General features: G+C 33.4%; 1 protein-coding gene across 9 annotated transcripts in view; it reads right to left on the reverse strand.

The window, feature by feature from the left end:
* Positions 1-14,579, reverse strand: part of LOC149780548 (kinesin-like protein KIF28) — a 180,740-nt gene extending 166,161 nt beyond the window's left edge. For all 9 annotated transcript variants that reach the window (XM_089937577.1, XM_089937573.1, XM_089937575.1 and 6 more), the window contains exons 1-5: positions 14,475-14,579; positions 11,546-11,584; positions 9,953-10,029; positions 2,181-2,197; positions 1,545-1,567 (exon numbers count right to left, since the gene is read on the reverse strand). In XM_089937577.1, coding sequence (XP_089793703.1) covers positions 1,545-1,567; positions 2,181-2,197; positions 9,953-10,029; positions 11,546-11,584; positions 14,475-14,488 — 170 coding nt within the window. In that variant the 5' untranslated portion in view covers positions 14,489-14,579. The remainder of the gene's footprint in view (positions 1-1,544; positions 1,568-2,180; positions 2,198-9,952; positions 10,030-11,545; positions 11,585-14,474) is intronic.
* Between the last annotated feature and the right edge of the window lie 320 nt (positions 14,580-14,899).

The following is a 14,899-nucleotide window of genomic DNA, read 5'->3' on the forward strand; positions in this document are numbered from 1 at the left end:
ACTGTCTAGGTTTTGAGGGTTTCATTATAAATATATTATAGGTGTCTAGGTTCTAAGGGTTTCAATATAAATATGTTATACGGTACATACAAAAATTATCGAATGAAGTCAGTACTACTTTACTGAACAGCAAGCTTATCTGAAAACTGAAATGACTCACTAGCACAGATAAACAATGCTTTACATGTATTTAAAGATGCAGCATGTGTCATGACTTTGGAAAGAGGGTAGCTTAAAATATACATGGGTAATGCATTAAATAATAATTTTGTACTCTTGTATTCAATGTATTTGGTTGTCCACTGATTCTGACATTGATGTTTATTCTCACACCACAGCATCCAGAATGGTGTGATACCCACTGTCTTTTATCACATTTCATAAATCACAAGGTGGAAATTTTAAACAATTTGGAGATTATCTTGTTGATAAATTATTAATGTGCCAGAGTAAAATAATTGTGGGCTTCCTCTGTCGATACCTGGTAAACCATTGATGGTTTAAATGCAAAGAAAAAAAATTACATTTCAGCAAACTTTTCAATAAACCTTTTTTTATACAAAACTTAAAATATAATATGCATTCATTGCAGAAAGGTATCATTCAGTCAATTTTAGGTTCATTCTGACCTCCACGCCACCACCCCCGTTATGTCCTAGGATGAGGATGGATGGAAAAAAGTAATAAAAGCATGGTGATTAGTGATACAATGGCAGCTGATGATTTTCCTCAATATGTAGTTTGATCTAGTATCACTTTACTCTTTAGATCCCAGCCATTTATTTTTCATGTGGAGGTGGAGCCTAGGATTTAATTTCCAACCAGGTTTTTCCTTTAATCTTTAAGAAATTTGTTTTAAAAAATAAAATGCTACACAGAATTTGGAGGGTATAAATTAGAGTAATTTTTTCAAACTATATGAGGGTGTTTTTTTCTCTAAAAACAATATTAAATGGTTTGTCTTTATAACATCTTTGAACTGATATGTCTGCAATCTGATGGCAATCCACCGATAAAGCCAATACAATAATACTGTAAGGTATTCTGAAGCAAAAATGAAACTTTAACTGAACCTAGTAGCCCCAAGTGGTCAAGTGGTCTAAAGCCCTTGTCTGTACCCATCACTGCCTTCTCACCTCTGTCCATGCGGGCTTTAGCCTCATGCCTGGCTAGTATGTTTATGTGAAAAAGCTTCCCATGGGTTGTGGTTCTTGCCGGGGTTATAATGACCACCATGTATAGCCTATAATTTGCTGAAAAATTGCATTAAGCCCAGCAACATCAACTTGACCAACCCTAAGTGCTTGATGGGAAGATGTATTGCCAGACACAGCAAACTGTGACCGTTATACGGTCTGCTTTGATGGCAACAAATTTAAAATTGCCAGTAAATCAACACTAGCCTGGAGAAGACCTAGGGCAATGGCAATTGAATCTGAGTTCTCCCCCCACAAAAAAAAAAAGTTAAGTGGTATGGCCGATCAACAGATAATAAAACACACATGTGGGTTGGAAAATAAGCCAGACATTTAAAATTTACTCACCAGTAAGAGTAGTCAAAGGAAAACTAGTCATTGCAAAACAACAGCACATGAAAAGAAAAAAAGAAAAGAACATATTTTAAAATAATAATTTTGACTTAATAAATGTGCTACATGTACATGCACAATACTAACTGAAAAATTCTACTCATTTTCTATTTTTTTCCAACAGGATTTATCACAAATCAATTTAGATGTCGCTGAGACTTAAAACTTATACCATCCAACACGACTTTGCTGTCATAAGAATTCTCCATCATACAGATGACAGCTGACATCTTATTTTTATACAAAAGTAGTCTTACTTTGTCGAGTCTGAATTTTCTCTTCATCCAGTCCTGGAGACTCATTTGGCTGATTCTCTGATTATTACTATTGGAGATATATATATATATATATATATATATATATATATATATATATATATATATATATATATATATATATATATATATATATAATATGATTAAATACAATAATTGTATGAGAATTGTTTACACTATGTTATTCCCAGCCCAAATAGCATTAGCACTAATGTAGTGTCTGCATGTGTATATATTTAAATTCTATGATACAAAATGTAAATGCTCTCAGAGACAACTAAGTCAAAAATGGTCTAGATTATACTCTTATACTCACTGTCTTTGGCTCCTCATCTAAAAATAAAAATAAATTTTATATATATATATATAAAAGCAAATATTAAACCTGAATTCAAATAAAACTCTGTCTAGCCTGCTCAACCTAGTCATATTCCCAATAGTCAGAAAATACAGGCAAGACAAAAATGACATGCATATAAAATAGGTATGCCAAAGGGCCAATAAAAATTTCCATGAGAATTACAGATTTTTAAAAAGATTCCATACATTTTGGAGCTTTATGTCTGCCTGACCTTGAGCTTGACAACTGAACCTTCGTATAACATTAACAACTATTAAGAATTTCATTATTATAAGAAAGTTATAAATATGTCTCTTTAAAAACACTTGAATTGTGCATTATTCTATTATATTTGTCTGTTCATGTGTATATCTGAAAGCGATCATTATTCCTTTTGAGTTAGTTGTCATAAAATCTGTTTTTAACTCAATAGTACAATCTTATCATCTTACTGTATTATAAATATCAACTATTGCTTCTATACAACTCCGTAATACCATATACATGTACATACATTCACTTATATGGCAAATAAATATATGGACAAATTAGATCTTAATCTGCCATAGCATGATGTGACAACACATTAGAGTCTATGATGTTTGTTCCACTGATTACTTCTACGATGTAAAAACCCAAATCTACTGGTGCATTATTTGATGGCAGATGTGGATCTGTGCAGTTTTGCAGTTGGACTTATTAATAAACGTGTATACACGTTATATACACATCAATGATAAATGAAGGCAAATTAACATTATAATGATTCCATTATGTTCTACAGGTTCATAGGAAGTACGGATATTTCTAAAAAAAATCATAATTCATGTATTTTAAAATTCAGCCGATCTCATTTCTATGCCCCTGCTTTTATGACAGGTAGGAGAAAATATATTTACACATGTTACACATAATAAATTCCATTTTCAGACAATATCAATTCACAAGGTCAAAACCAAGCATGGTGATTATGTCCAATTTTAATTAGGTGCCAAGATGCCTCAATCGTACGCATGTAGAACTTAGGATCAGTAGGTTGGAAGTATGGATTATACTAAGATCAGAACATGACCCACAAAGTATGAATCATACTAAGATCAGAACATGACCCACAAAGTATGACTCATACTAAGATCAGAACATGACCCACAATTTTTCGAAACTTTCCAAACAAGAAACTCCTCTCAAACTCAAAACCCAAAAATAGATTCATTACTTTGGGTGCGTTTGTGTGTGTGTTTGTGTGTGTGTGATTTGGATTTTTAACATAGCTTTAACAATTTTTCAGTCATATAGCTACGATGTCTGCAGTGTGACAGCTTTTTAGTGATGTCTAGCACTGGGGCATCATGCTGCATTCATGTAGCATGATGTCCCACCCAGTCACATTATCCTGACACCAGGTCAACCAGTCCTAACACTAACCTCTTAATGCTGAGTGCCAAGCGAGGCAGTAGTTAGTACCATTTTGTAAGTCTTTGGTATGAATCAGCCAGGGATCGAACCCACGACCTCCCACATCTGAGGCAGACGCTCTAACCACTTGGCCACCAGAGCGGTCTTATTTGGGTGCAACTACATCATCAAAATATGGCAGTCCAGGCCCAGAATTTATAGCAACAAGGACTAGTAGACTGAGAAATGTACTTGTCCTGCTGAATGTCCACTCATCCTTCCCACAAAATTTCAGACACATACTGAGATTAATGAACCATCAGACTATTGAAACAATTATGAATACTACTAGTCCAACAGAAAATTTACCAGCCTTATGGACTACTGTCAATTTTTAACCCTGCAATGTAATACTGAGACACAAGTTAAGAAAAATAAAGTAATGATTCTGCTTTATTTTAAATAACGTTATAAAACGTACAACATTTCTAGACTTCAACATTTAAGGCAGAGTTTCTTGCTTTAGACATTTTTAGAAGACCAGGTTTGGTCAACTGCCATGATCTGCCCCTAGGAATGGTCTGGTAATTTACTGCCATTACCCAAGCACTAAATAGTCTTTAATGTGATGATGTGTGTTAAACACAAATCAACCAATCAATCAATCTTTTCCACTGGAGAGGCTCCAAGTCTGAATCTAAAACAGATCCCATTGACCAGTCTTGAAAGTAGTAGCCTGCCATTTTCACCCAATCGGTGAAATAAATACGTTATTCACTCAAAAACAACTTTTTATCTTATGTTCCAATGTACTGGCTAGGTGAAGTGTATAAGAGACTGCAGCAGCCAGTCTCCCATGGTACTGGTAATGTCAAACGTTTTTTTAAAAAGTCCATAATGGAATTTGAACATGGGTTCTTTTGCATGACATGTCACCATGATTCCACTACACCAAGCAACTGTCCTAGTGATGGATGATTCCACTACACCAAGCATTTTCCCTAATGATGGATGATTCCACTACACCAAGCATTTGTCCTAGTGATGGATGATTCCACTATAGCAAGCAATTGTCCTAAAGATGGATGATTCCACTACACCAAGCAGCAATCCTAGTGATGGATGATTCCACTATAGCAAGCGACTGTCCTAAAGATAGATGATTCCACTACTACAAGCAAGTGTCCTAATGACGGAAGATTCCACTAAGCAACTGTCCTAATGATGTAAGATTCTGATACACCAAGCAACTGTCCTAATGATGGAAGATTCCACTAAACCAAGCAACTGTCCTAATGATGGAAGATTCCACTACTACAAGCAATTGTCCTAATGATGGAATATTCTGATACACCAAGCAACTGTCCTAATGATGGAAGATTCCACTACACCAAGCAACTGTCCTAATGATGGATGATTCCACTACACCAAGCATTAGTCCTAATGATGGAAGATTCTACTACACCAAGCAAATGCCCTAATGATGGATGATTCCACTGCACCAAGCAACTGTCCTAAAGACGGATCACTCCACTACACCAAGCAACTGTCCTAATGATGGAAGATTCCACCACATCAAACAATTGTTCTAAAGATGGATGATTCCACAAAACCAAACAGCTTTCCTAATGATGGAAGATTCCACTACACCAAGCAAATGTCCTAATGATGGATGATTCCACTAAACCAACAGTCCTAAAGAGAGATGATTCCTCTACACCAAGTAACTGTCCTAATGATGGATGATTTCACTACACGAAGCAATTGTCCTAACAATGAATGAAGTTCTTTAGTCTTAATGTTATTACTGTCTGGAGTAGCAAAAAAGGTATTAGTCTTAATGTTATTACTGTCTGGCATAACATAAAATAAAGGTCTTAGTCTTAATGTTATTACTGTCTGGAGTAGAATAAAACAAAGGTATTAGTCTTAATGTTATTACTGTCTGGAGTAGAATAAAACAAAGGTATTAGTCTTAATGTTATTACTGTCTGGAGTAGAATACAATAAAGGTCTTAGTCTTAATGTTATTACTGTCTGGAGTAGAATACAATAAAGGTCTTAGTCTTAATGTTATTACTGTCTGGAGTAGAATAAAATAAAGGTCTTAGTCTTAGTGTTATTACTGTCTGGAGTAGAATAAAATAAAGGTCTTAGTCTTAATGTTATTACTGTCTGGAGTAGAATAAAATAAAGGTCTTAGTCTTAATGTTATTACTGTCTGGAGTAGAATACAATAAAGGTCTTAGTCTTAATGTTATTACTGTCTGGAGTAGAATACAATAAAGGTCTAGTCTTAATGTTATTACTGTATGGAGTAGAATAAAATAAAGGTCTTAGTCTTAATGTTATTACTGTCTGGAGTAGAATACAATAAAGGTCTTAGTCTTAATGTTATTACTGTCTGGAGTAGAATACAATAAAGGTCTTAGTCTTAATGTTATTACTGTCTGGAGTAGAATAAAATAAAGGTCTTAGTCTTAATGTTATTACTGTCTGGAGTAGAATACAACAAAGGTCTTAGTCTTAATGTTATTACTGTCTGGAGTAGAATACAATAAAGGTCTTAGTCTTAATGTTATTACTGTATGGAGTAGAATAAAACAAAGGTATTAGTCTTAATGTTATTACTGTCTGGAGTAGAATAAAACAAAGGTCTTAGTCTTAATGTTATTACTGTCTGGAGTAGAAAAAAGGTCTTAGTCTTAATGTTATTACTGTATGGAGTAGAATAAAACAAAGGTCTTAGTCTTAATGTTATTACTGTCTGGAGTAGAAAAAAGGTCTTAGTCTTAATGTTATTACTGTCTGGAGTAGCATAAAATGAAGAACTTTATTTCGCCCTCTAATAAAAGAATTTTTAGAAATTGTTTAAACTACTTTTCCCCCCTAAAACAACATATAAAGGTGAGTGGAAAGAGGTAGAATTTTTAATTTGTTTTATTTTATTTTTTTAGCAAGAACTATCTCAATGTCAACCACAGACTAATAGCAAGAGCTGTTCCTGCAAATTACTTTTGCATTACTAAAAGCTGTTGAGATTATAATAATAATAATAATAATAATAATAATAATAATAATAATACAAATAATAATAATAATAATAATAATAATAATAATAATAATATTTAACCAGGATGACATAATTAGTCACCAGAAGTCAGTTAGCTTAGCAGCTTCATGATGCAGTAAACATGCATTACACGTATACGTCAGACTGTGAACTGAATTATTTCTCTCCTCTTGAAATTTATTTAAAGAAAAAACATACAGCTAACCCCTGACTTACATAATAGTGATCATGAAACTCAAAATCAAATAACTCTACATTTTTGGGTTTCACTGCCCTTTTGTCATTAAAAAATTACATAATTAAATGAGCATTAAATGCATTCTTTTTAGACATTTATGAATCCAGAATTGTTTAATTTAGACAATAATTTCAATTTTATTTAGTCTTCACTAAAAAAAAAACAAATCACATGAACACAAAATGCACACAAGTCAAAATTTTCTAAGATGGCAGATACTTGTAATCTGAATCATCCATAAAGGAGTAAAAATTCCACAAAAGGAGTAAAAACTCCACACTGGGTCTTCCAGTACTTTAGATTACGCCAAACAATATTCAACTTACATGCTAACAAGCTTTTTACTGGTCATAAAGCTGACTTTTCTCATCGTCAGATGTCAGAACTGGTTTAAGGACATTAGTTCAAACCAAGTCCAATGTCAACAAATATATATATAATGATGTGTCTCATGCACCTGTAAAACATTCTGTGCTCAATTTTATGAATAGTTAATCATAATATTTTGTAATTTTCACAAACTTTTAATTTTAAAATTTTTGAAGACAAAAATCACTTGATTGTCATCTGATAGGAAGTATATTATTCTTATCATTATTATTATTATTATTACATAGTAGTAGTAGTAGTTGTATTAGTATGAAATGCTACTATTATTATTAGTTATTATTATAATTATCATTATTATTATTATTATTATCATTATTATTATTACTATTAGGTTATTGTTGTTGTTGTTGGGTTTAACACCATTTTTCAGCACACAATAGGCTATACATGGCAGCCAGTATTAATGGTGGAGGAAGAACCCAGGAACCCCCCGGAAAAAAACACCGACCCGCGAGAAGCTACTGGCAAGCTTTCTCACACACCCACATTGGCCGGATCTGAGACTTGAACCAAAGCAGACAGAGGTGAGATGGCAGTGATCCGTAATGGAAAGTGCTTTCGGCCACTCGAGGCCCCTTATATGTTATTATTACTAGTAGCATGAAATATTGTTATTATTATTATTATTACTATTATTATTGCAAATTTATTAGAGAGTATTCACTAAATTCATCATAATGAACACAATAATTTAAACAATAAATCGTTCTATAAATTCACCAGGAGGACACAATTTTCATCTCAAAATCAGCAGCATATTTACAAAACTGCATCTGGCACTAATGCATTACAGCATTCTATTTTGATGTTTCTCTCAAAAAGATTTCAAGTTCAAAACTCTGAGAACAATGTCCCTATTTACACTATGTTCTATGAAACATTGCCAAGAGGCTGACGAACAACTACATATATATGGTAGTTTGATTTGCAGACTGCCTTTGAAGATTTACCTGGGCAACTGCCTGATACAGTATTGATTAGCATCTGATACAAAAACCAGGTGACTGATCCAATGTAGAAGTTGTTAGCAGCCAGAGAATTGGCTATTGATTATCAACATTAGAACTGCCATCAACACTTGCTAGTGTCATCAATAATCTGGTAACCTAACATTACCATGCTTGCTTGTGAAACAGCCGATTATTTAACTCTCTGTGTGTGTGTGTGCTTGGAGTGTTAAGACAGCTTTAACAAACTGTGTCATACTGCTGTCTGCAGGGTCACAGTTGATAGTGATGTCTAGCATTGGGGCATTATGCCACAAAAATGTGGCATGATTTCCCACCCAGTCACATTATCCTGACACCAGTCCGACCAGTCCTAACACTAACCTCTTAATGCTGAGCGCTAAGCAAGGAAGTTGTTAGTACCATTTTTACAAGTCTTTGATATGACTCGGCTGGGGTTTAAACCCACAACCTCCTGCATCCGTGGCCAATGCTCTAACCACTTAGGCCACCTGAGTGGTCTGTAACCTTTACGAAAAAGTTAAAACTTTACACAGCTATGTGCCCAAGCTATCCAAAATGACAATAAACAAAAATGAAATTTAAAAGGATTGTGTACATTTCTTGTACCACTCTCTCAGTTGAATAGTCTCAAGTACAGGCCACAACAAAGAAAAATATGGCAAAATGTTTCTGTCAAAAAATGTCCATAAAATTATACCTGAAAAAATATTTAAAACTCCATCAAAATTTGCACAATCTGAAGATCATCAACTTTTCATATCAAATACACAAAGTAAAGGGTATGATGGGAAAATAATTTTCAATATGACTGTTGTTGACATTGCATCTGGTTACTACATACAACTCTAATGAGTCCACCAAAACAGTTCATTTGTTTCCTGTCTATTGGTCAATACAGAATGCTGATTGCCTGCCAGAACTTATCAAGATTTATGCTATCTAGGTAATAATCAAGGAAGTTCTTAAAATCAGCTTTAGAGAAATGGCAGAATACATATTCATGTCCCTTGGAACTTTATCCAAACCAGGGAAATTATCGATTCCATACATTTTTGATTTTTGTGTGATATTTAAGTTTCTTTAGATTTTAACACTCGGAGATAACGCACACTTAGATATCAACAAACTTAAAATACTGCACCAAAATGACGTGTTTTATGCCACTTGAACTTGTTAGTAATGTCAAATCCAACCATAATCCCTTTTTAATCCTTTCCAAATTACTCCTGATCACTCATGGCATAATCTACTTCCGCAAACTTTAACATATAAACCCAATGAATGTCTGAAACCAAACAAACCCTGCCAAAAGAATCAAAGTACATCTAATGTTAAATGTTTTACACTGCTCTACTCATTAGTAATCCAGTCATAATCCATTAACGTCATTAGCAATTTTGAAATTACTAATGATTACATGTAGTATAAACCAGTTATTAACTTTAGGTTATTGTAACCTGAATCAGCAACTTAACAGGTAAGCCAGTCAATTATATGATTAGAGGAAGTATATACTAATGATACAATGGAAGCAAGGTGTTACAAATAAAAATAATTTTTAAAAAGGAAGATCTGTTCAGGAATTGTATAAATAATAATTACAGAAATATGATATGCATCAATAAATCTACACCAAAAACAATATTGTCAAAACTAATATTGTCAAAATAGACATACTCACTATGTGCATCAGGATTTTCAATTAAGGTGCTCTGACCTTTCATTTGAATTATTAACTTGGCCTGTCGGTCTATCTCCCTGCAAAAATAAAACTGGCAACATCAGTGTGTAATGAAACTACTTCATCTTTTATTGTCAGAAATCAGAAGTGATGGTCCTTAAATTTGCTATTCCTTACATTGCAAACCAGCTTTAGTCTTGAATTATTGGTCTACAATTTAAGGAAGTAAAATTTGTTACACTATTTGATTGAAAAATTAGATATGATTTTGAGTTGTATTCAGATACTAGTAATGCAAAATGCATGTGTGATATTTTTTTATTTTCATACTAGAGTAGATACTGTATGTCAGTAACAGGCTTTAGAACTAACAATTAAAACAATACAAAGGGCAAACTTAGCCCAGTAATACAACCTGAAATGCATTTCAGCCAGTTGGTTCATTGATACAAAAACAAGGTATTATTTACGACTTTAAGTTATCACACAAAAATCTGCAAGCATAAAATTTAAGGTATTATGGAAGTACACAAGTTTAACAGCAGGAGCCAATGGAAAAAGCCGATAGTTTGCACCGTGATAACCAGGAACTAGCTATAAACTCTGTGACAACTTTCTGGGGAAAAAATCACCCCAATGGAAGAATACTGAAATACAGTACTGTATATTAATGTATCTAATGTCATTAAATGTAAACAAATTTACAAAACACCAGAACATATATGTTGAACAAAATCTAAAGCCCACTACCAAAAGAACGTTCCTCACCATGTTGGTGTCATTGGTCACCATATGCTAAATTCAGGTAGCCCAGCAGAACACAATTTGATATTAGGACATTTTATTAAATTTTTCTAAACATAACAATAGAAATATTTCACAACAAATAATGACTATTGACTACAACGAGGACAAATAGAAAGTTTTGATGCTAGTTTCTTACAATGCTTTAATTCTTTGCTAATAAAATTAAGATTGGTTACAAACATTATTTTTTTCTTTGCAGCTCATTTCTGATTCTAAAATACCTAAAATTTTAATGTAGGATATATAGCCTAATTTTTCATTAATTTTATTAAAATTGGATAATTCACTGTACCATGCATCGTTAGTATCACAATATTTTATGATCACAATGCTCTCTAGATGCTGACCACTCCAGTGGCCTAGTGGTTCAAGCATCCGCTTCGGATGCGGGATGTTGTGGGATCGACCCCCGGCCTAGTCAAACCAAAGACTTACAAAAATGGTACTAACAGCTGCCTCGCTTCGTGCTCAGCATTAAGAAGTTAATGTTAGGTACTGGTTGGCCTGGTGTCAGGATAATGTGACTAGGTGGAACATCATGCTACATGTCTGTGGCATGATGCCCCAGTGCTAGACATCACTATAAACTGCCACACTGCAGACATCGTAGCGATACGACTGAAAAAACTGTGTTAAACTATGTTAAAAATCCAACTCACAGACACACCCTCTCTAGATGTTAGTGTTGTTGCTACGTCATGTATACTAAAACTTATGCACAAGAAAATCATAATATCTACTGCATTTCATATTACTGTATTATAGCTTTGAAGCAAAGAACCTTACCTTTGATTAAAGGGTCGAACCCGGACAGCCACTTTTACCCTTCAAAAAAGAAAAATAAATCTGCGATACATACAAACTTTGACCAGCTACCCAATATTAAATTTGGGATACATACAAACTTTGACAAGCTACCCAATATTTGCAATTGACTACTTTGTAATACACTATTAGTTAATGAATTCTTAAAAAACATGAGAAATTTTTTTCAGTCAAGATCACTAAATTTACAACGTTTCGATTTACATTCAAAGTGACTCTAAGATAAGAAAATAAGACATAATAAAAGCAATATAATATGCAAATTGTAACTTTTCATTATTTCATTAGGCTAATCTATCGATGAAAAAAATAAAAACAAGAGAATGATATTGGAGTTCATTTTTTTTATAGCTACAAGCAAACAACTGGCATTCAAGAAAATCACAAGCTTTAGCTTAAATCCCACTTGCCTAAAATGGACTGTATTCTTCCATATTAAATGTATATCTTGTCAGCAAATTCCTATAATTAATAAAGCACAAAAAAGACTTCTTTTTATTGACACATACCTTCTCTGTTGTTTTTTTCTTGTCTCTCAAACTGATTTACATATTACAGCATATTTCAGCAAATATTACATGATTTTGTTTACTCTAAAATTCCATCCAATCTTTTTTAAAGCAATGTTGCAGGAAAGTGACTTAATTTTCTTTCAAAATCTTGCTCTAGGATACCACAAAATGCATAAATAAGACTAAATAAATATAGACAGAGGATAAGAAATATAGACAAGATAAGAAAACAAGACAGAGGATACGAAATAGAGACAGAGGATAAGAAATAAAGAAAGGATAAGAAAACAAGACAGAGGATAAGAAATAGAGACAGAGGATACGAAATAAAGAAAGGATAAGAAAACAAGACAAAGGATAAGAAATAAAGACAGAGAGTAAGAAATAAAGACAGAGGATAAGAAATATAGACAGAGGATAAAAATAAAAACAGAGGATAAGAAATATAGACAGAGGATAAAAAATAAAAACAGAGGGAAAGAAATAAAGACAGAGGATAAGAAATAAAGACAGAAGATAAGAAATAAAGACAGAGGGTAAGAAATATAGACAGAGAGTAATAAATATAGACAGAGAATAAGAAATAAAGACAGGATAAGAAGCACAATATGATCAATTTCATTGCAGGGCCTTCCATTAAATTTCAGTTTGGAGGGTGGGTTGCCAAAGTAGGCCGGGGGGGGGGGAGGGGAAGAGGGTATGGGGAGCTCCCCAAATGGGATACAGGTTTGTTTTTTTAAGTAGCCAGATAAATCACCCGGCTCCCAGATTATAAGGAATGTCCTGCATTGGCAGACAGAAAAGTCTTACTGACTTTGATTACCGTTAGCTTGGACATCAATTGAGCACGACTGATACAAAAAAGAATAGATGAAATCTTCACCAAAAACACCACTGCATTTATTTCTAAATTGGCACACACAGACACAACAATGTAAACTCAAATGACAAAAATAAATTATACAGGGGAATGGTTCATCAAGCATGATTAATTCAATCCCCAGGATGGAAGACGTGCAGTGCAAGGGGGGGGGGGCATATAATTATTAAATGTGCTACCATCATGGATTTATTAATGCTTCAATGAATATTCACTTTTATATACATTAATTCAGTCTTTGTGTAATACTATTGCACATTTTGCTGCAATTCTGTCCTCATCTCAAATAACTGTGTCCTTATCAGTGGACAAAATTGTAGAGAATTGTGCAGTATTCGTTTTATAACTGATTCAAAGCATACAGTGCTGGACAATTGAATATTCAATGCAAAAATTAATAAATCCATGACAAAAGTGACAATTATATGTTTCTGAATTCCTTGAATAAGCAAAAATATGAAGGATACTTTTATGTTCCCAAATGGACCACACTTTTTGACCAACAAGAAACAATTTTCAACATGTTACAAATGACTCTTTTTCTTTTTTAAATAATTTTTTTTAAAATTTACAAACAGAAGTCATGCATTTTTTAAAAACAAAAAATACAGAATACATGAAGACTGCAGTCACAGGAATTTGTGTCATAGAGGAAGGGATTAATGGTTGATATAGCAATAACGTTTTAGCATTCAGTCAATTGTTTACAAATATGAAAAAGACGTCTTTACTTCATGCATTTTAGGAAGAAGTGTATTTAAGTAAAATAGTTTTCCACATATATGAAATAAATCCTTGTTTTTTTCAAATATGTTTTTTTTAAAAAATAGACAAGTACAATGACTCACATAAATGCAAAAGAAAAACTTTTTCACATAAAATAACTTCATGTATGCACCAAACGACTTCAATTCACATTTGTGAAATTCTTTCCTATATATATGAAAATATTCTTGGGTCACTGTAAAAGAATGAAACATGTCAAATAATTTAGTTGAGATATGTAATAAAGGATCTCACATAGGTTAACGACACTGCTACACGTGTGAATACCTATATCGTGTGTGCACAAGACTGAAAATAAAGTTTAAATTGAAGTAAAACTGGCTTTAATTTACGATATTTCACAGGCGTTTATGTTAAAATGACATGGAACGCATAATAAAACGACTAAAAATAGATGGAGAAAAAAAAACTGGATATATGTATAACGCGTTATAGGGTCCAATACATGCGAGTACATAATAAAATTGCTTGATTTTACGGGTTCTTGTGAATAAATTGATCTTTCTTTCTTTCGGCACGCTCCGTGCATTTCAACAACTCTCAATTCAATGCAGTGTGGGAACTATGTAGGCTTCAATGGTTTGTTTACGTGTATCGAATAACCCAACTACGTTGTTTTAACCACTGCTTTCAAAAATTCCGTCTAAATGATAAAATATACCGACTTGATTTAACTGACATTAAGGTGCCCCGTTCGAAATATTTTACTTACGATTCATCTGGCATGTCGGTTGATCTTCTTCACACAAAGTTAATTAAATAATAGTTAATCCATATTAGGAAGTAGGTGTTTCAAACCAAGCGCCCTCGCACTATTTCGTGAACCACTTCTATTTCATTGACTGACTAGCGTGATGTCATAAAATGCTTAGGTGCCCGTCTATAGTCCGTTTCAAAGTTAGCGTGTTCCTTCGAACATTCTACTCTGGTGTCTATCGTCGATTCATGAACGTGTTATCTTCGTTTGTTTGTTTGTTTTTGTTTTGCTTTTATCCCTCCCTTTTTTTTTCATAGGTTTTTCTGGGGCGGATTCTGAAATATCGTTCGGGGGAGAGTGGGAGCGTAAACAAGTAGGCGAGAGGGCTGTGGGAAATAACCCATATTGGGATTTCTTATTTTTTTCCAAGGAATAATTTT

Source organism: Sinohyriopsis cumingii, chromosome 16 (assembly GCF_028554795.1).
Source record: "Sinohyriopsis cumingii isolate HCF-2022 chromosome 16, ASM2855479v2, whole genome shotgun sequence".
NCBI classification, from domain to species: Eukaryota; Metazoa; Mollusca; class Bivalvia; order Unionida; family Unionidae; genus Sinohyriopsis; species Sinohyriopsis cumingii.